Source organism: Python bivittatus, unplaced genomic scaffold (genome assembly GCF_059951505.1).
Source record: "Python bivittatus isolate LINGU-HERP-01145 unplaced genomic scaffold, Pbiv_v1 ctg000730_np1212, whole genome shotgun sequence".
Lineage (NCBI taxonomy): Eukaryota > Metazoa > Chordata > Lepidosauria > Squamata > Pythonidae > Python > Python bivittatus.
Genome location: NW_028277109.1, coordinates 1,164,027 through 1,185,501, shown reverse-complemented (window position 1 = coordinate 1,185,501; position 21,475 = coordinate 1,164,027). Strand labels below are relative to the sequence as shown.

Here is a 21,475-nt window from a genome sequence, read left to right as displayed (position 1 = left end):
GTCACCATGTGGCTGTGTGATTGTGAAGTTCTGGGGAGCTCCAGTGAGCGCCTGCGTGCACACTCGCAGCATGGGCCGGAGGGTGGCTGGGAGGCCAGCTGGCGGCTGCTGGGGAACCCTTGCCCGCAATTGTCCTCTGCTGTCCTCCTGCCGGGTTCAGTCAGGAGGGCCTTCTGCTCTGGGTCCCGGCCCAGGAAGCTTCTCTCCAGGAGCGCCAAAATGGCCCGGCTCAGATGCTGGGGATGATGTCAGCAAGACCGGGGAGCAGGTCCCAGGCTCGCCGGTCAGCTGGGTCCTTGGCAAGGTCCCAGCGATTCTCACGTGCCGTTCTGCTCCAGCCCTCTTTGTGACAAATGGTGCTTGCCTGGATTTGCTAACCTGTGGAAGGCTGTTCCAGCCTACGGTATTTATTTATTTAGATCAACCGAGATGGCCCCCAGTTTGCCAGAGTGACTTTGGGTGGTGAACAAAACATTATAAACAATTATGAACAAAACTAGAAAGCACACATACATTCCAGCCATCGTCCGTCCCCAAGATAGGCATGTCTAACATCCCAGCCCAAACGTCCGGAGGAAACCCAGAGTTTAAATCCTTTGCAGGAGGCCAGTGGGTTGAGGCCAGTCAAATCTCGGGGGGGGGGGGTGGAGATTATTCCAGAGGCGTGGAAAAGGCATGCTTCTTAGGTCCAACAGGATCACACTCAGAGGGGACCTGGAACATGGGCATCCTAGAAGGCTGTGTGGGATATGATGTTACAGCCAGAGAGCAGCAGTTCCACAAATAACCTGGCTCCGTGCCCTGTAGGGCTCTGTAAGTGATAACCAGCACCTTGAATTGCACCCGGAGCCAACACGCTTGCAAAGTGACTAACCACACTGCTGGATCCTGCATCATTTGCGTCTTCGGGGACAGCCCCCTGTAGAGCGTGTTACACTAATCCAGCCTGGAAGTGTCTGAGGGGGAGCGGCTGCAAGCAGAGACTCCCAGTCCAGGAACAAGTGCAATTGGTGCTCCAGTTGAAGTCGTGCAAGACTTCTGGCCACAGCGATTACGCTCATGAGCTGGAGCTGTAACCCAAGAAGATCCCAAATTGTGCACTGGTTCTGAGCAGGGAGCAACTTCCTCCTCAAAACGACGTTGGAAAATGCCTAGTTTTGGGATCCATGGGCCCCAAAAGCCATAGCCCCTCAGTTTTCCTGGGATAGAGTCGAACGTGTTTCTCCCCCTCCAGACCCCCAGGCCCTAGACACTGAGACAACTTGACAGCAACATTTGGCCTGGGGCGGTGATGTACAATTGAATTCATCAGCATACTGATGATGCCTCCCCAGTGGTTTCATGTAGATGCTAAACAAACATGGGGAACGGTGGGAGCCCTAGGGCACCCCGCAAGCCAGGGACTTAAGGCTGCTCCCCTCCCACCAACAGTAACAGGAGAACAGCCAACATCCTGCCCCCCCGCTGCAACCTGGCCCAGAGGGTACCATGGCCAATGACACTGAAAATGCGGAGAGGTCGTGGAGGGCCAGAACGAATGCCCTCCATAGCCAAGTGGGACCAATGATCATGCCTCAAGGGAGTCAAGGTATAGGAAGTCTACAGCACCGCACAGTCGCAGGGGATCTGCGGGGCTGGTGCCTAAGCCCCCGAAGCGGGGCCAGCCCCAGGCTTATTTCCAGCTTGCAGGGCTGCCTGCAGTGTGGCGACAGTCAGGCGGCAGCGCTGTGCTGCGCGAAGAAGGCAGCTGCGCGCTGTGGTCCTGGAGGCCGTGGGAAGAAAAGCTCCTGTGCCCTCTGGGTGATTAAACCTTTTGGCTGGGCTGGCCCACCCTGCCCACGTTGTTGCCGAACGAGTCTGTTTCCTGCTTCATATCACACAGTGAACCAGACGTGCCAGCTTCGCATGACACAGACACCAAAAAAGCGAACTCGGCCCAAGCGTAGCCATTGATGCAAATGCAGTGTTGGGGTTTACTGAGTCTGGCTGAACAGGTCACGTAAACGTGGTCCCTGAATCTATGGAGTCTTCCCAAGAGCCACGCTAAAGTGCCTACACCAGTCCTTGAATCAGCCGAAAATGTTACCAGCGTGAATGTTGACTTGCACAGTGCTGGCAAATGGTGCTTCCTTTGCTTAAGGTGGCATCTTAAGGATGAGGATTGGTGGGTTCTGCTGGCTTAGTTTCCCTGCTCTCCCACCAAATGCTCTCGCGGGTGGGAAAATATCCCCAGTCACTCTCCTTACAAGGTTTTGACAGATGGCTCGAGTGATCTCTCAAAACTCACTCAGCCTATTTTGGGGCTAAACAAGAGTCCAAAGGAAGCCCAATGATCCGCTGAGATCAATTGACTGCCCTTCCTTTGGAATCCATGTACAAAAGATGGTCGCCCCAAACCAGAGCCCCTTTGGGGGCTGGGTTTACTGCCGAAGACCACCGAGTCCATGTTCAAAAGCAACTTAAAAATAGCCGATAGGTGTGGGGTGAATTGTGTCCTGCGGCAACAGAAAGGTTTCTGTTTTTCCCATATCATCCTGCAGCCCCTTGCCCACCACCACTTAGATACCTGGCAGATCTAGGTGGAGAGGCCTGCATGGAAGAACTGGACTTTCCTGGTGCCCAGAGCTGATGCCCTCTGGAAGACAGTGTCCAGGGGCCAGAGGGGCAGTAGCCGGTCCACAATAGTCGAAAGTGGCCAGTGGGTATCTGTTTGGTCCACCCATGGCAGAACTGCAGCAGCCTTCGCCTGCATAAGGGGGAAGATGCCAAGGGTGCCTCAGGCCTGGGTTGGGGATAAGGCAGGAACATCACAAGGACATGGCAGAAGAACGAGGCAGCCGTGGTATGTTCGTGCTGTGGTTACATGGATATGGGGAAAGGCCCCCGGTGCAACTAGTGTGATTCTCCCTCCCTTCACCGTGTTTGCCTCCTGTCACCCCTCCCAGCAGCACAGCTGTCGTGATCCAGCGGTTCCGTCCTCTCTTCTCTGTACGACATGCCCGGTCCATTGAATGGGCCAGTCACGGAGCTCCTGAATGATCCAAGATGGCCGGAAAGCCGAAACCTCTCTTGGGCTCAGCTTCCTTCAGGACGTCTGCAAACGTTAAGCCAGCGTGGCTTGCAGGAGACAGGCGTGGACGGTACTCGGAACACGGGCCAAACTGTGCCGAGATATTAAGGCGAGCGCCAATGCCCAACCTGCTATTGAGCACCCCGACATTGGCTCCCCACGTGCCAGACTTACAGGTGCATTTAAACCGTACCTGTGCAGGGCAAGGAATGGGCGTAGGATTGAACCTCACCTCTCGACAGAGCAAATAACCAAGGAAGAGCCAAGTGATTTCTTATAAATTTATTACATAATAATAATCATAATAATAATCATAATAATAATAAGAAACATAGATCTCTGTGTGTGGGGGGGCGTATCACAACATCGGGGTAGGGAGGTGAGCGAGTCAGGCCTCCCTTACTCTGCAGAAGGAGAAATTCCTCAGGAAATCTTTATAAAATAAGGGTGACGTCAAACGGACCCTGTCAATTAATGAACCTTCAACCAAACCAAGGGGGACAGCAGCAGAGTGGGGGGTGGGGGGTGGGTGACAGACAGGGCGTGAGGCCACGGGCCTCGTCTGTGTGCGTTTGTGTCCTGGGACCCAGGAGTGGAAACCCTGCTCTGTTTCTGGCCCCCGACAGGCAGCAGTTGCTGTCGAGAAGAGGCTGCGGAGGGCGTGCTCCTGCCTGTTGCAAACGTCTGGAGAGGCGACGGAAGTCTCTCGATGGAGGAACCAGCGGGCCGGATCAAGACCCCAAATAAAAACCAGCAGCCTTAAAAAAATCCCAAAGCAAAACCTTGTGACCCAGCTTTATCAAGGAGGTAACAGAAGTCACTGAGAGGCCATGAAAAATCACAGTAGCTCCGGGGCAGCTGAGGCTGCCCACCCGGGTGGGCTCCCAGAAGGACCCCTCTGCTGAGCTGCCCTCCCGGGAGCCCTGCTGGCCTTCTCTGGCACGGCTTTGGGGAATGGAGGGACAGGCTTGCTCGGAAGGCCTTGGGTACAGGCAGGCGGGCCCCGTCCCCGGGGTGGAGGGGGGCGCAGTCCGAACCAGGAAAGTGCAAGCTGGCGCATGCAAAGCGGTGTGCTTCGCTCCAGCCGGAAGCCAAATGCAGGGAGCGCCGGCTGCCTTGACGCCAAGGGCCACGGAGGCCGGCCTGGGCATTTGCGGAGCCGCAGGCGGCTCCTTCTAGCAGGCAGCCAGTCTAGTGCACAGCATGAAGGGAAGCAAGCCATAACCAAGCCTCTCCCGGCAGCTGGGAAAGCAAAGGCAGAAGCAGATGAGGGGCGCCCTTGATGAAGCCTGCCAGGCAGGATACGACTCGCACGCACCGGAGTCCGGGATGCTGCGGCCGGGGGAGGAGCGCAGCACGTTCCGCAAAGCTGGTCAGCCAGCAGCCGGCTGGACGTGGCGAGAGGCCTTGCTCCCTCCTCTCCCCTTTCCTCCTCCAGCTGGCCCTTGCGGGGGACGGGGCTGTGTCCCCCGTTCCCTTGCAAAGCCCAGAGCTGAACCAAGAGGAAGCCATGGGTTTTCTGTGGACAAACCATGGTTCCCTTTGGAAATCAGAACGTGCTCTCAACCTGTGGCTGCTTCTCCTCCTCTGGCAGAGGCCAGACCCAGCCCCTTTCCCTGCTCTGCCTGGCTAATTTTTTGAATTTGTATTTCTATATCAAGGTGCCCTATCAAAGCAGCGATCTGTGACCTTTTCCGCTGGTTTCCTGCCTCCTGCTGGGGTGTGTGTGTGCATGTGTGTGTGTGTGTGCACACGCGCACTTGGCCAACTTCCTGTTCAGGGGGTGACTGGGAAGGTACTCGGCTGCCGCAGACCCCCCACTGGGCAGTAGGACATCAGCTGTGGCTATTTATGTTATTTTGGAAGAAATGGGGTCGAAGAGGTTGGCTCACTCTGCCAGGCACATGGAAAAATTGGGCATTTTTCACTGCAGGACAGTGTCTCCCAACCTGATGCCCCCGAGCATGTCGGGCTTCGAATCCTCGCTTTCCACGCCAGCAGGGGAGTCCTCAGGTTAGGGTCAAAAGAGTCGAGGTGGCAGCTGGGACGGTGCAGTCAAAGCTCGGCCTGTTCTTTACGCACCCTGCGCTTCCCTCTCGCTGGTGTGGCCACCTCGCTGGTTTTGACCCTTCCCCGTGGGCACTTCTGCACACCAGCGTGCTGTTTGCTCAAGTATCTTTGCAGTGGAAAAAGATCGATCCGTGCTCTTGGTTTGTGAACAGATGCTCGTAATGTGTTCTGCAAGCGGGGGCTGAACGTGCACCCAGAAAGACAAACCAGGGGAACCCAGAGGTGGCACAGCGTGCCCCGACCCGAACACCCTGCATGGACAGAGCCGTTGTCTGGAAGAAGAGGAGCCTGCGAAGAAGGGGACGAGCTCCCCTGGAGCAATTAGAAATGCACCATTGCATTTCCACCAGGATGTTGTCGTGCAGCAACTTCCCACCCCCACCAACCCCCCCGGCACACCTGGCTCCACTCGGGTTAGGAGGCCTCACCGCACAGTAAACAGATCTCCTGAAGCTTACGGAGGCCTCCGAAGAGGAGATTTGGGCTTGAGGAAGGGGCGGGCCAAGCTTTTGCATTTATTTCTATCACTGACCTTTATTTGGGGGTGGGGTGGGGGCTGTGGGGGGAAGGAAGGGAGGAGTAGTTCTGCTTCAGCAGGAAGGGGCTCAAACGGTTCCTTGCAAAAGCCTGGAGTTTGAGCGCTGGGGTCACAGGTTGTGCTCGGCTCTTTCTGGCCCAGCACTGACAAGATTTTGAAAAGGGGACCAAGGGGTCATTTCAGCATCAGGCGCCGGCCACGTGACAGGACTTGGCCGGGCTTTGGTTTCCCTCGTGCTATGCCTGATCGGGACTTAGCCGTGGTGGCCCCGTGCCGGTTGGCCTGAGGCCTCCGGTGCGCACTGGGGGCGTCACGCAGTGTTTGCAAACACAGTTACGGCTGCAGCTGCTTAGCAGGAGAAGCTGGGCGGCCCCCACGGGAGTGGGGGGGCTACACTGGCCTTCTTGATTGGCAGGAGAGCAGAGACGTCTCCCTGCTGCTCTTCAGCCTGCTCGGGGGAACACAGCACCAGGGAGAGGAGGCTTCCCCGAGAAGAAGGCGGCATCCAGCTTCCCCAGTCCCGAAATGAACTTCCTGCAGACGAGGGGAAGGTCTGCAGTCTTCAGGCCTCCACAGGGAGGAGGCCGGGCAGGCGGGAGGGCAGGCAGACATGGTCTCCTCTTGTCCCAGAAACAGCTGCAAAAGGGACGGAGACGCCAAATCCACGAGGCGTGGACCGGAGGAAGCGCCTGCCGCACTCGGGCACGTAACTTAGCCAGCCTGACGAACGGTGGACTTCCCTGGCCAGGGGACGGAAGAAGGGGCAGGCTGGGAGCTGCAAGGAGCCATTTCGGGGGCTGGCTCAAAGGCTGGCACCCTCGCTCACTGCCTTGCGCGCCACCCTTGACGAGCTGATGTGTGGCAGCTCCAGAAGAACCGGGGTGCGTGTGTGAGGTGCTTATTTGGGCCGCCGAGAGCCTGGAAGCTGAGGTGGGCCACATCCCAGGGGAGAGCCCCTCACCCTGGAGAAAGGCAGAGGCATTCTCCTTCTGAAGACTTGGGAAACGTTCTGAAATCAAGATGGGATTTGCTGATTTTTTGCTGCTTTTTTGAGGAAAGGTATGATGGGTCCCACGGTTTGATCTTGCCTGTCTCTGGCAGCAAAAAAGAGCCAGCCTTTAGCACTTTATTTCCTTTCTAAGGCATCTGCTTTCGTGGACTACACAGCCCCCTCCCCACGTGAGATGCTGTCCTGACGGGGGAGGACCGGTATGCGGGGTTGGGGCGCAGGGAGCCACCTAAAAGAAAGGCAGCTTGTCCCACATCGGAGTTAGTTGTGCAGGGCCACAAGGTGCCCTGGGGCGAACGTGCAGCCCCTCTGGGCTCCACTAAGTCTGGAGACGGCGAGGCCGCCCAACGCAGGAGCGAAGGCCCCGCAGGACCTGGGAGGCCACGTTGGAGGCCGGGGAGGCCTCCTGGGGCTGCCCGCGCCTTTCCTGGCAAGGCAAACCGCATTCTGGAGAACGAGCCGAGGGCTCCGCGTCGAGGGCTGGGGGGGTGCAGGGCTGGTGGGGCCCCACAGGGGGCGGGCGCCTTCCGAGAGGAGGTCTCAGGAAGCGCTCCACTGCACCACGCCGGCTGGGAATGAGGGGAGCCGCAGCCGAACGCAGTGGGAGAGCACCAGATGCGGGACATGCCCTGCTTAACCCAAACAAGTTTTTCATACGGAGGGGAAAAAGAAGTACATATTTTGGTATCTGCCACGGAATGTGGGGGCTTCTTAGTTTTTTCAGAAGCCCTGAAATTTTGGAATTTGGTTTCTTTCCTCATCCTCCTGTTACTATGAAATTTAAAATTGGGTGATGCCACCAATGGGGAGTGCCTGTGCAGAGAGAGGGAGGAGACGGGCCTTGTATTCCCCACTCGCATTGCCCTGGGGGATCAGTTCCTCGGTGGGGGGTCAGGTGGGAAGCTGCAGAAATGGCCTGATGGTCCCTGGGCTCTGCGGTCGATCTGGGAGCCCTTGGCTTAGCAAGAGCTCCTGGGCTTCCCAGCAGACCGAGAGCTGCAAAGACCTGCTGAGCTCCTTGCAGGGAGAAGAGAGGGGCCCGCCCCGCCCATTCCCTACCCAGCTTTCGTTGGGCCTTTAGGCTGGCCGCCCCCGGGGGAAGAGACCATGCACTCGCCAGCCTCCCCCCCCCACTGAAATTTGGTAGAGCCCTTGGCAGGAAGCAGGCTGCTGTTGGCCGCGATTTGTAAAAATGGAAAATAAGCTGGGAAAGGTCAGAGATGGGCGAGGGCTAGCGAGGGTCTAGGAGGTTTTGCCTTAAAATAAAAGGTTTTGCCTTAAAATAAAAACGGGCTCATCTTAAAAGGTGCCACCAGGCTCCTCTTGACTCCAGGCGAGGGCCATAGGGAGCAAAACCCCTTGAGAAGTCCCTAGAGTGCAGGTCTGGGGCCAGGGTTAGGGGTAGGAGGGGCACAGACCAGGCGCCCACCCTAGAGGCCTGTCGCCGGGACCAGAGACCGGCTCTCGGCTATTTATGCCATCGGGCCCAAGCTGGGAGCTCCTCCGGGCTGGTGTCCTCCCCCAGGACCTGGGGCTGGTGGGTTCTGCAAAGCAGCGAGGCCTTCCTTCTTTCTCCACCCTCCGCGGTTCTCTGGCGCAGCAGCTCTGCCGTGGGGTTCTGCTGCCCTTGCGGCTGGGGTCCCATGGCACTAAGGGGGCAAAGGAAAGGCTGAGGACTTGGGGTTCCTCCCCATCTGCTTCGCTCTGTTCCTACCCCCCACCCCACCTCCAGGGAAGCAGGGGAAGGGGCTCGAGCAAGGGACAAACAATTGTGTGTGTGTGTGTGTGTGGGAAGGGAGGCGGAAGCAGCTGCCTCCGGTCAGGGCCTGTCCAGCAAGAATGGAAGACTTTACGCGTCCCCAGAAGCAAGTGCAATGTTGCCTTTTTGTTTCTCCCCAAATCTTTAAAATTCAGAACATCTAAAAGGAACTTTAAAAAGATTCTCTCTTTTTTCACATTCATTCAGTCACTAAAAACTCCCACAAGCATTGCAGGAAGGAGCCACGAGGCCCCTTCCTCCCCCCAGCAAGATAGAGCTTTAGTAAACCATAACAAAACAAGGTGGCTATAGATATAGATATATAGATATTTGTTCTTTTTTCCTTTTCAAATATATAGCTGATTAAAAAGATGCAAAAATGAGTGACTAGGACAGAGTGGGGGTGGGATCCTGCTGTTGGGCATCCTCTCGTTTGGATCACCAAACCTACAGAAATGCAGAGATCAGAGACCCCTTCAATGTGTCCCGCACCCCCAGAGCCAAACGAGACCTCCCCCCTCCCCCGTGAAGGCTGGCAAAGCAGAAGCTGCCGGATCCGCCCGTCGCCTCCCCTTTATGCCCCAAGCATGCTTCGATCCATGCGACATCATTCCCCCCCGCCCGCCCGCCCGCCCGCTCGCCAGGGGCGAAGGAGGCAGTTCTCCGCGAGGCAGGGCCTGCTCTCCGTGTGAGGGGGTCTCTGTCTCGTGCCAGGCACGCTGTCTTCTCGTCTTCCCGGCCATGGTCCTTGGGCGGGGCCGGGGGGAAGGAACTGGGATGGGTGGGAGCCCTGCTGACCAGCGTTCCCCTCTCCGGACCCCCAACCTGCTCCGCGGCCTCTCTTAGGAGCTCCTGCTGACCTTCACAGGGAGAATTCCTCCGGCAGCAGTTGCTCGGGTGCAAGCAAGGCTCCCTGTGGCCCCTTCCCCAAGATGCCCCCGTCGGTCAGTATCTGGCCTTCCAAAGGACGAACGCGACGCAAGCAACCGCAGCACCACAGAGTACAAATACTGTCCGTCAAGGCCCGGCCAGAGCCTTGCAACCCCAGCACACTGGCCCCCTCCCTCTCAGTGCCTCACCCCTCCCACCTCCCCTCTGGGCCGGTGCTGGGTGCTACCGAAGTGTTCTCCGAGAGGGAGTACCTCTCCTTCCCCGGAACCGCCTGTCCCGCAGCGACTCTCTTGGGGAAGGGCGCAGAGCAGGCAAGGGGGCGAGCTTCCGTGCCCCGTGCCTGTTCCCAAGGCGTCGGGCTCTGCGCCAGGGTGGCTGGGGACCTGTGGGTCGGGAAAGAGAGGAGGTGCCCGCCCACCTGCTGGCCCCCTGCCCTTCAGTGCAGCAGTCCGAGCAGGACAGGAAGAGGTCCGGTGGGTTCCTGCCTACTGGCCTAGCAGAAATGCCCTGCCTGCGCCTGAGTGACGTGGCCCCGGGAGAGGAGCCCGGGCTGCCGGGATGGTCAGCTGTCTGCCAGCTGCTTGAGTGCTCGCTCGATGTTCATGCGGTGCCCCACCCGCGTCACCCCCAGCTCCACAAAGTCCTCCTTGGTCAGGGCGGGCAGGTGGGTGCCCTCGATTTCATTGTCCTCAAACTTGTCTCGGTGCTCCACCAGGTTAATGCTCTCCAGCCAGTCCCCCACGTCGTATTTGTTCCAGAGCTGGAGGGGCTTCTGCATGAAGGGCCGAGGGGGGTGGAGGGTATGCAGGGGGGGGCCCGGGGAGGGGGACGGGGACGGGGAGCGGCTCCGGGCACTGACGCTGCGCACAACGAAGCGCACCTCCTTAGGTTCGTGTGGGATGGAAAGGCTGGAAGATTTGAGGATGGTGGGCGGGGTGAGCCCGTAGGGCCGCACGGTGCTCAGCGGGTCTGTCCTATCCAGGGCAGGCTTTACCGGACTGGGAGTGCGGCGGGTCACAGGGTAGCGGCTGCCAGGACGCACGGTGTAGGTGGTGCCAGAGCTGCGCTGGGAAATGGTGCTTAGTTCTCCTAAACTACTGAAAAGTCTGTGAAGACAGAGAGAGAGAGAGAGAGAGAGAGAGAGAGACACGGCAAAAGCAGTGGTGAGAGAGGTTCCCAGACATGAACAGGTGCACGTGCACACACACACACACACCCCACAACCTCCGCAGGGCAGCAGGGCCACAGAAGCTGCAGCGCCCACAGGGGGGTCCCCCTGCCAGCCCCTCGGGAGCTCTTCTTCTGCCTAACAAAGGGTCCTTCTGCGCGGGCACCGCCTTCTCTCCCAGACATACTGCTGGTCAGTCGAGCGGCTGACCCTGCCCAGTAATCACCGCCCCGGCTTTCCAAAGCTAATGTTAACCCTCCTCAGTCCTCAGTTCCCATAGTCCACAACATGTCCCCGCAGCAACAGAGGTGGAAGAGAGGTGGAATTGGGGGAGCAGGGAGAAATCTGCCCCGTGGAGTGCCAGGTGCATGGAGGGAGGGGAAGGCGCCCTGGCTCAGCTTTCAACCTGGGGCAGATGGTGGCACAGGTGTGCAAGTAGTTGCTTGTCTAGAGGGAAGGGCTAGTCGGTTTCTTGGTTCCATTTTTCATCAGCTCCGGAAAGCCCCTGCCCCCTGGGAGGGCACTGTGAAGGTCTGCTAGGAGCAGACCAAGGAGAAGATTGCAAAGCTCTCGGAGGGGCCAGGATAGTTAGAGAGAGGGAACGGGTGCGGTACTTCCTTGGGCAAAACGAAAGGGGGCTGAAAGTGACTTTTCTTTTCTTTTTTAAACGGGGTCCTGGGAGGGGAATGCTTTGGCTCAGTGCTGCTCACAAAGGCAAGCGGGTCTCCTCTTAGCCTCCCGCTTCCAGCACGGTGGACATGAGGAATGAATCGGGGCGAACTGTGCTCTGCCTGCTGCTTTTGCTGACCGTGGATTTGAGATTCCGGCCTTCTGGGCCTTCCTTTCAACAAGGAGGCAGCTACTCACTGCCCGTGTTGGAGGATCCTTGCCAGAGCCCAGGGGATGGTCCCTCTGCTTCCAGGCCATCTCTCCAGGAGCCCATTAGGAAGAAACGTCTCCAGTGCACAAGGGTGCAAGGTTAGCGGCCTGTCCTATTTCTGGGGACAGAGGGCTGGAAGGGGCCTGGGGGACGTTTGAATTCTGGAGTTGATCTATGAAAGGCCTAGCCTCTTGGCGGCTCCTCTGGGAATGCTGAGAAACCAGCCGCCCTGTCCCTGGTCAGAGGCGGCACCGCCGCCTGAGGGTGGACGGGGGACCGCCTAAGAAGATGCACACAAAAAGGCCCAGCCGGTGGCAGGAAGCCCCTCTCCTGCTTTACACAGGAACAGCCGCCGCCACAGCTCAGAAAAAGGAACCCAAGGACACCCTTGTATGTTAGGATCCTTGAATGCGGATGAAAGACCTGGGCTGAGGCATTATTAAGTCAGCAGATATGTGCCCCTGATGTCTGAGCACGTGACACACTGTGGACAAAAAGGTCCTTTTGCGCAGCTCGCCTGCCCTGGGCACCTGCTCCTGCTCAGGCAAGAGGCCAGACAAAGTGGCCCCCAGTGGCTTCTCAGAAACTGGGGTGCAGAGGGCGTGGATGCGGGCACCTCCTGCCCCCTCCTTTGTGACCAACAGGCCTATGCCACTCCTGCGCATTTTGCCCGGGCAATGAAACCAAGCTCTCCACACGACCAGCTTCCTCTTGACCGCAAGTGACCTTCAGACGTGATGATGGCCTCCAACTTTCAAAGCTTTATAAAAGGAGCCAGTCACAGAGGAGAGGCCTTCGCGGCCACTAGTCTTCAAAATGCGCTCTTGATGTAGGGCCTTGAGGGACAAGAGGACGAGCCGCTACCAGGACCATGGTCAGAGAAAAGAAACCGGAGCCTGGCCCAGAACTGTAACCTGAGAAAACATCTTGGACAAGACCCTCCCTCGTTCTCATGAAGATAAAGGGAGAGGGGGGAAAGCACATTCAGACTTGCAAAATTCTGTAACTATAACTTTATAATAACAGTAGCATTGGTCTGCATGACTTCGATTTCCTAGTTTTGCCTGCCTCAAGCTTCCTGGCAGCTGCTGGGAGAAGAGGACAATTGTGGCCTTCCAGAGTGGGAGCCTCTCCAGAGCATCTGGTTTGACACCATGTGACCCCATCGGCTGGCCAGGGGTTTTCTGGCTGCCAGCTTGCTCGCTGCCTCTTGTCTGGCTCGGCAGGTTCAACAATGCAGAAGGGCCCACTGGTTTGGGATGATGCAGGAAGGCACTGAGAAGCTGCCCGGGGCTTCTGCCGAATTCCTTCCCTGCTGCAAGCAGAAGCTGGGGGTGGCCCAGCTTTGTCCACAAGCAAGAAGACAGAGCGTCGTGCAGGGAAATCTTCAGCCTCTACAACTTTTCGCATAACCTTGAAATGAACTAGTCCACTTTCATCAATAGCAGACAACTGGCAATTGTGCTTCCTCACAAGTGATTAACTGGGATCTGCCTCTGCTTCACAGGCTTTGCATCACAACACGTGCGCATCTGCCTGGTAAGGCATGTAAAAAAATACATCTCTTTCTACAACATGCAGGGAAAGCCAGGAAAGGAAGCGATGGCTCTCTTGAGAGGAGGGTCCTCAGGAAGCTGGGCCAGATACCGTTCAACAGGACAGGATCCTCGGCTTGCAGCAGACATTTCAGGGCCCGCCAAGAGCTTGCTGCTCTGGCCAGCGCCCAAGGAAGTGATGCACTGGCTGGCTTTCTCTCGCTGCGCAACGGAGAGCGATCCAGGTCCGTGATTGAGCAAAGAACGGCTTCACCGTGCAGCAGTCCTTTGATGTACATTGTCAAGACAGGCCTTACTGCTTGCACAGGCAAGGAAGGTCCCTGTCCCGCAGAAGAGCAGGAAGGTGGCCCAGGAAGGTGGCCCAGAATTTGGCTAGCCGGCAGATGCGGGATGGACCGCTGTGTGTGGCTTGCAGCTGGGCTGGGTCTATCCCTTACAAAACCATTCCTGAATCTCTGCTTGGGAGCCAGGACAAGGGTGGGCTTAAGACCGGCCACGTTTTGGAGACTGCTCTGCAGAATCAGTGCCCGATCCACCCTTGGTTGGCCAGGCAGAGGCGCACTTGCCCCACTTGGCCACAAGGCTGTTTCCAAGAGCCAGGGACTTGGTTGAAGGAGGACCCGTGGTAATCATTGCAAAGTCTCTCTGAGTTCTGGCTCATCAACCTTAGGTAAGGTAACAGCAATCAAGAAGGGCGAAGAGAAGTTCGGTTATAGAATACTTTGGACTCATAATGGCTTCTTCGTATCTGCTCACCCCCAAATAACTCTTGGGTTGGCCTTGGCAGCGAAGGTGGGGCTTGGCATGATTCCTCCCCAGGATCATAATCTTCCTGATGGGTTTGTAATGCAGCAAACTCATAGCGATCTGGAAGGTGCCGAATAAGACAGCTCTTGGCCATAAATGGAATAGCTTGCCATTGGCGGCCTGTTTCGAAAAGGGTTCTCTCTGTTGTCTGTTGATGGTCAGACAGTGAAAAGATGAGAAAGGCTTTCAGCATAGGACAGACTGGAGAATTCAGGAATATCTTCTTGAGTTGAATGCAGAATCCTAAAGGGCTTTTTGAAATACCACCTTCCTTCTTTCAGTTTCAAGCAAGAAGTCCAAAAGTGTTTCCAAGTAGAAACAAAGCCAGCCAAAGTCTTTTCTTTAACCCAAGCGGTCAGTTTCGCCACCTCCATTAACTTCGCTGTCATTCTTCAGTCGCAGATGTTTGTGGGTCCTTCCTTTTTTGTGCGTCTAAGAGTCTTGCTGCTGTTATCATATAAAGAAATAAAGTCCCATGTTTTCTTTCAATCTTTCTTTAATTTTGGGTTTTGATGATTGATAATCTTTATGGTTATAGAAATACTTTATATCAGTTTAAACATTAGAGTAAGAAGTGAATGTATTATATATTTATACCTGTACCAAAGAAAGTTGGAAGTTATTTTTTTTTTTACTTTTTCTTTTCTGCACTTTAAATTTCGTTCTTTTCCTGATCTTTTCTCTTTTTCAATCCTTTTTTCTGTTTCCTTATACTTTATTCTTGGTTGAAATTTAATAACGTTCTTTTTTTTGAAAAGGTAGGAAGTATCACCTGCCTGTGTCCAAAACAGATGAGCACTGAATGGAAAGTGTAATTCTCAAACCACTGTTCTTTTACCGAAGTCCTCCCATTTGGCTTTTTCTAGAGAAAATTTCACAAAAGAGCACAATCTGGGCAAAGTCAGGCACTTTCTCTATTAAATTGAAAATGTTAAAGAGTAATCCTTTGCTTTACGTTCCCACACAGACAAAAATCCATGAGAACCTTTAACGTGGTTGTGCTTTAAACATTTTCAGTTGCAACATTTCCTTGCAACAGAAAGAGACGCTGTGCTGCAGGAGCAAGATTTATCTCTGAATGGGTAACAGAAATGGATTCTCCTGAGTCTTGCACTGCATTTCTTCCCAGTGACTAGGTACTTCAGCAAGAAGAAGAGGAGGGAAAGATGACGATCGCTTCCGTGGCTGAGTGCAGTATCACGCGTGGACACCAGGTGGGCAATGCAGTAGTTTAGGAGAAGGAGCTCAGCTCCAGAGAATACATATACAGGACACAGTTAAAGGGTGGCTCTCGTCCACAGTGCATGTTCCACAAAGATGGGATGGACCGCATATTACGACTGCCAATAACTCTAATGCCTGCTCCGTAGGAAAACGTCCAACCTGCCTGATTATGGCCATGCTATCTCACCTTCACGCTCGTGTAAAGTTTGCACTCGGCAGCCTAAAGCTAAGCAATACCCGGCTGTGGCGGTGTAATGAGCATCTCACTGGCTTTGTTTCCTCAAGGTCAGAACTTCTTCTCAGCTAGGCTGTTTGGAAATGCAAGATGGAGGAAGCAGCGCATGAGAAGACACAGTTGAAGCTCAAGTTCGCTCCACTGGAGTCACTGGGTGGAGCAGGAGGGCAGAGACAAAACATTGTTCCAAGATCACACATGAGTAGATGGAGCTGACATAGGACAACGCTCATGTTCACAATGGATGAACGAGGTTTAAAAACGAAAGGAAATCTGGGTGGTTCATGTCGGAGCGGCTTAGCCAGCCCCATGGGTGGTGGCACGTAGGCTGAGCTGGGAGCCTCCCGGAGGGCAGAACTTTGATGCATATGCCTAACTGTACCGGGGTGGAAACCGAAATCAGCCAGCCTGGCATTACTGAGCCTGGCATTATTATCAGTCTACCTTACTGATAATATGCAGCAAGACCCACCAGGCCCAACCTCAGCTGGACTTGTAGAGGATACCTTAGGAAGACAAGCTCACTGGCTTCCTGGTGGCCCTACTCTTGCCCAATTGCCGGAAGATTCTGGATGAACAAGATTAGTACCCAAAAAGGGCGTCAGAATCTGAGGCAGGGGGATCACCTGCTCCTAATTATGACCTTGAGGGGAAAGAGCCCGCCTGGGATCATGGGTCCTGGGGCTGTTCCATGGCGAGAGACAAGTGCTGGGCGTTGCATGGAGCAGCAGGACCCTCAGGCCACAAGACGCCTTTAGAGTTCCCGCCCATTCAAAAAAAAAGGAAAAAGGAAAAAAAGAAAAGGAAAAGGAAAAGGCTTTGGACTTTGGCTTCCGGAGGCAAGGCAGTATCCTGTTTCCAGCTGCAGGGTGCTTTCCTGTCTGGGCCCGTCTTTATGCTGGAGGATGGGCCTGTTCCTACAGGTGGGACCTGGAGGCAGGGTGACCCACCCTGTTGCTTCTTGTTTTTCCAGGAAGCAAAGTTTTGCAGGGATACCTCCCAAGGGGCTCTGGCCTCACCCGTCCCAGGGCCCACTTGGTGTCACTCAGGATGCAGACGGGCACCTCCTCCTGGAATTCCGGGGCACAGAGCATCACAAGACGGATACAGACATGCTGGGCAGGGTGGGCTGGGGAGGGGCACAGGCACACTGCACTGCAAGCGCTGCCCTCCCCCTCCCTGCAGTCCCCAGCCAGCCGGCCCACGGCACACACACAAGCGGCAGCAGGAAGAGGGTCGGGACAGGGGAACGGACAGAAGACCAACATGGGGTTGCTATGAGATGAGAACATGCTCACTTACACAGCTCGCCCACCCTCCTGAGGCCTGAGGCGGTGCTAGACAGAGCAGCGGAGACATGCAGATGGGAGAGCAGGAAGAGAGGCAATGAGAAAGATGTTAGCATCAGTCCAAGGCGCCGGGAACAACACTGAGAAGAATGAACAGACTTTGTCACAAGCTGGTCTGGAGTCCTGCAGCCCAGAAGCATGTCCTGCTGGCCGGGCACAGGCTTGGCAAGAGGAGGGGGAAGGGGGCGCTGGAGGTGCTGGGCGTGGCCGCAGCAGCAGAGGGGCTGCCTTCCGGCCCAGCAGGGCTGGAAGACCACCCTCCCTTTCTGCTGGCCAGGAGGGAGGGCTGCTGCACCGAGAGCGCATCGTCCACCTGCTTGAGGGGGTTGTCCAGCCCCCTCTGGCCAGGGGTACAAGCGGAAGCCCAGTGTAGCAGCCCTGCCCTGAGCCAAAGATGGTCAAGGGTTCCAGGCCATTGGCACCAAAGTCACGGTCAGTTCAATATCCTGAGTCACATTCCAGGTCTGCCCAAGGAGCTGGGCGCTCATAACCACACAGGTTTGTCAGCCAAAGCCTGAGACAAAGCAGCCGTGGCGCTTCAGGCAGAAGGAAGGAAGGGAGGGTGGCTAGAGGTGAGGGGCTGGGCGGGGGAGCAGAGGGAGGGAGGGAGGGGAATGGGCTTTGTGGGGAGCAGGCCCAAAGGAGAGCAGGGTACCCTAGTTCATTGTGGCTCCTGCTGAGTGCCCCAGAATGTGCAAACTGGACAAGATGGCTCATCCCGCTTTGCAAAGTTGGTGGCTGGAGCCAGAGAGCCTGCGTGGAGAACGTGTGCCCGTGAGAGAGAGCATCGGCAGGTGGCCTCTCTGCAGAAAACGGAAGGGCCTTTCAACGCCTCTGAATGGATCCCCTCTGACTCACTGAGAGCTGTCCACTGCACCTTTGCCAGTGGGCCCCACACCTGTCCCTCATCTGCCCTAGAGCTGCACGTCTCCCCTCGGCTGGTGGGCATTCTGCAGGAGACAAATAAACGGATCTAAAATTCTTCCTCCAAACAGCCCACTCAGAAAAAAGGAAGTCCACGGTGAAATGGACACCCTGTTCTGCTTTTGGTGAGATAGCAAATCTGTTCACACTGACTAGGAATGACCCTCACTGACCATGGTAGCATTTACTTCTGAGAAAACAAACAGAACCTGGTCCTGTTATAGACCTAGGATGCAGCACTCTTAAAGGCCACTGGAAGTCCGTGCTGGGCAGTAACAGAAATCTTCTTCATCAGCCTCTCCTGTTCGTGAAACTCCAGTGCATTTTGGGGTGCATCACCTTTAAACTACAAGGAGCAGAAGTGAAGTCCATCAGGAGACCAGACCTGTCCTCCTGTGCAAAAAGACACAATTTGGATAGGAAGAGCCCACTGCACCTTTGAGGCCACCATGCGGGGTTTTGGAAGGCACCTTTCCTCAACCTGATATTCTCTAGCTGCGATGAGCCCAAAGAGCTTTTATATGCTTTGGGAACTACAGAACGCTGTACATAATCTGATAGCGATCTGCTGGAGTTACGTATTGAGGTGATATAGAAATGCTGGAAATAAGTCAACAAGTAAATAAACAAGCATGTCTGGAGGGCAGCAGGTGATGAGAAATGCCAATAGGAAAAACCAGAGCAGAACAAGGGGAGACTGTGCCAAGGCGTCTTCGCTGCCTGCCCAAGTTCCCCGCAGGACTATCTTCTTCTGGGACGCCCTTCCAAGCCCTTCCTGAGAGAAACCCTCCCCTCTTCTCCAAAGCCCCCAGGCCAGCCCATTGAACTGCCCCACTTCCAAGGCCCTAGATCTCCTGCCCTGCCACTGCCTGCCCACTCGGCAAGCCTTCTAAGCAGAGAACTAGGCCCAGAAATTCACTTGTCCCCTCAACTAATCCACAGATGGCCCTGGACGGAGCCCACAAGAAACCCCTCCACTCAAGGTGCCGTTCAGCCAATCCCTCTGAGCGCAGCATGGACCCCGGGCTATGTCATGGCCAGCGGGGAAAGCCAAGAGGCGGGTGACCTGGACCACCAGCACACCTGCTCCAGCCCTGAGCCCGCAATACCTGGTCCCGGAGGAGGGAAAAGAAAAACTCCCAGCCCCTGGCCACATCACGCCTCCAGGACCACACAGCGCTTTCTCCCGATAGCAAGGAAGTTTCCTGACACGCCCACTGCCCGCCTACTATGGCATCCATCTCTGGACCCAGAGGAAGAGAAGTCACCTCTTGCGGCTGCTCTTGGCTACCTTCTTCCCGACCCAGCGCACAGGGAGAAGGGCCAGGTGAATCCTGCCCCACTGCAGGGGAGGAAGAGCGGTAGGAAAATAAAAGCCATGACCTTCAGCCTTAATCTATCAAGCGCCACCTTCAACAAGCGCAGACTCCCATCCGCAACACAGCGTCTACAGATGCTCCTCTATAGCGCTTGGCTTTATTCTCTAGCACGGTAAGGGGCCTTGGGGGGTAGAAAAACAACTTCTTCCCAGGCAATCTATAATCTAGAAATATGTGGTTTCAGGATGACCATTGTGCTGGGGACAATGGCAATGGAAATCAGGTTTCCCAGTGATTCAGGCCACGAATGCCATGCTTGCAATCGCCTTGTGTAGAGGAGAAAACTTTATTCTGCAAGGCGATAAGGATTCTGCTCATAGCTGTGCCTCAGAAGTTACATGAATGAAGTATGTTCATCATGTAATATTATACAGGTAGTCCTTGGTTAAGAACAGCAATTTGGACTGGACTTGCTGTCGCTAAGTGATGCGGTTATAAAGTGTGAAGTCACATGACCACGCTGCTTAGCGACAGCAATTCTGGCAGTCCTGGTTGCCATCGTTAAGTGAATCACCGCAGGTCGTTAAGCGAGGATGTCACGTGGTCACCATTTGTGACCTCCTGCTGGCTTCCCCCTTGACTTTACTTGTTTGCAAGTTTGAACGGTTGCTGAACGAGTGGTCTTTAAGTGAGGACCACCTGTATGCAGATCCCTTCATGAGATGACTTCAAAGTTCCGCTGCCAGATCTCTGAACCTTGTGCTGGAATTATTTCAAAGAGATTTTACGGAAAGCCAGGCTCAGGGCCAAAGTTGTATAAGCAAATTGCTTTATGTTACTGTAAACTCAAGTAGCACTTTTCTGAAAACAAAAAAACCCCTTATCTTTCCTTACTTGTCACTTCCAGTGCTGGACTGGCACAGAAGAGAAAATGCTTCTGACTTCTCCTTCAAAATCTGAAACCATCTCTCAGGGGCACAGTATGTATGAAAGCCATCTCTCCTGCCTGCTCCACTGCCCTCCAGGAACATGCAGGAGCCAAGGACCAGGCCCCATGGTGAATCTCCCCAATGGGGCAAGCAAGCCAGGATTAGTAAGGGGTTAGCAGATGGATGAAGTGAGCCTGCCAGGGATTGATAGATTATAAACGCATGCCATGACTCGTTACCCGTAACGGCCCTGTTACCCCTGTATCCTTGTAGGCAGTGCATACCAGTTTTCTTTGAGAATATGAATTATCCCATGCAGGGGGGCCATAAAAGTTTGGGTATTGGTCTTGTACATAATGAAGAAGGTCAAGGAGGTGTGTTTCACTGGCACTGCCAGAGGCGCCTGGGGTACAAAAATCATTGATAGATAAACTCCATGTCAAGGATGGAGAGGGGCAACACTCGAAAAGAGAGGGTCCTTGTCTCATCATTCAATACTGCGAGCCGCTTCCTCTATGAGCTACGGAGTTCCACTCTTCTCTAGACCCACCTGCCAGGAATATGGAGAATTCTCAGGGAATTTGGTGAGTCCCAACCCATGGAGGGCACTGGGCTGGAGAAGACGGTATGGCACAATGGGATGCTGGGGACAACCCCAAACAGTATTTCTGGACTGAAAAGGGTTCCCACTTGAGCACACAGATGGGAGATGCAGTTTTCATAATGGGCCTGGAAATGCCCCTGCTTAAACTCCAATTACAGTGGACGTCAATTAGATCTTCATTTGGAAATAAGAAGCTGCCTTATCCCAAGGAAGGCCTCCAGGCCTTCACTGGAGTCCACCTAGCCGTCTATCAGAGATGTTCTAGTGGATTCTGTGTTGGCAGGGGGTTGGACCAGGTGACCTCTAAGTTCCCTTCCAACTCTACGAACCTGGGGCCTGTCCCATGCAAGAAAAGTGTGTTTCCACTGATCTTGATCCCTTTGTTTAATTCTTAGAGATTTCTAGAGAGTTTTTTGGGGGGGGGCGGGGGCGGGGTGTTACCATTAGTGGTTGTATAGTGATCTTGCACAGAAATTATTTGTCTGGAATGGAAATCAGGTCTACGGATACTTCAGCACATTTCTCACAATGATAAAGAATGCGGCCCGCTACCAAATGACTCAACATACATGGTGAATGTGCTGTCAGCAAGCTACACCAATAAAATTCTAATGCAGCCAAAGAGTCAGAGTGAAACAATTAGTGCTGCCAGGTCTCTCTCTGACTCCCGTGGCAAAAAACAGTTTCACGATCCCAGAAGAACCTCCTTCAGTTCTGCGGATCTGGGCTGCAACGCTCCAGACTCCCACTACGTGGCATCCGAGAGGTACCGAAGATGCTCCTTTATGAGCTGTATTTGCCCCCAATTTGCCCACATTTGGGATCAGGCCTGCCAGCCTCTTGGTGTGTAAGACCGTGGCAACAAAGCCTACAAGGAAATGCGAAGGTGTTAATTGCCATAGTTGGAAGCTCATACCAGAATATTACAATTTTGACTGAGAATTATTTAGCAAGTATATATAGAAAGAGGAAGGTTTACCCTAGAAGCTAAAGGCTTAAAAGGCTTATTTCTCTTCAACCTCTTTTTCAGATCTGTAGGAATACAAAACAATTGTGGGTTTTCCAAACACAAACTAAGTCAATAAAATCCTTCTTTTCAGTCCTCCCTCTCCACCCCTCCAACTAGAGACTGACTTCTGGACC

At 54.7% G+C, this 21,475-nt stretch overlaps 1 protein-coding gene across 5 annotated transcripts in view; it reads right to left on the bottom strand.

Annotated features, from left to right (window-relative positions):
- Positions 1 to 3,388: 3,388 nt before the first annotated feature.
- The window catches only part of SHANK3 (SH3 and multiple ankyrin repeat domains 3), a 317,497-nt gene continuing 299,410 nt past the window's right edge, over positions 3,389 to 21,475 (bottom strand). For 2 of the 5 annotated variants that reach the window (XM_088129075.1, XM_088129074.1), the window contains one exon: positions 3,389 to 10,443. In XM_088129075.1, the coding sequence (XP_087985201.1) occupies positions 9,900 to 10,443 (544 nt within the window). In that variant the 3' untranslated portion in view covers positions 3,389 to 9,899. Of the gene's footprint in view, positions 10,444 to 16,509; positions 21,201 to 21,311; positions 21,365 to 21,475 lie in introns of all 5 variants that reach the window. The other 3 variants (XR_015793568.1, XR_015793567.1, XM_088129076.1) reach the window with 3 other exon arrangements.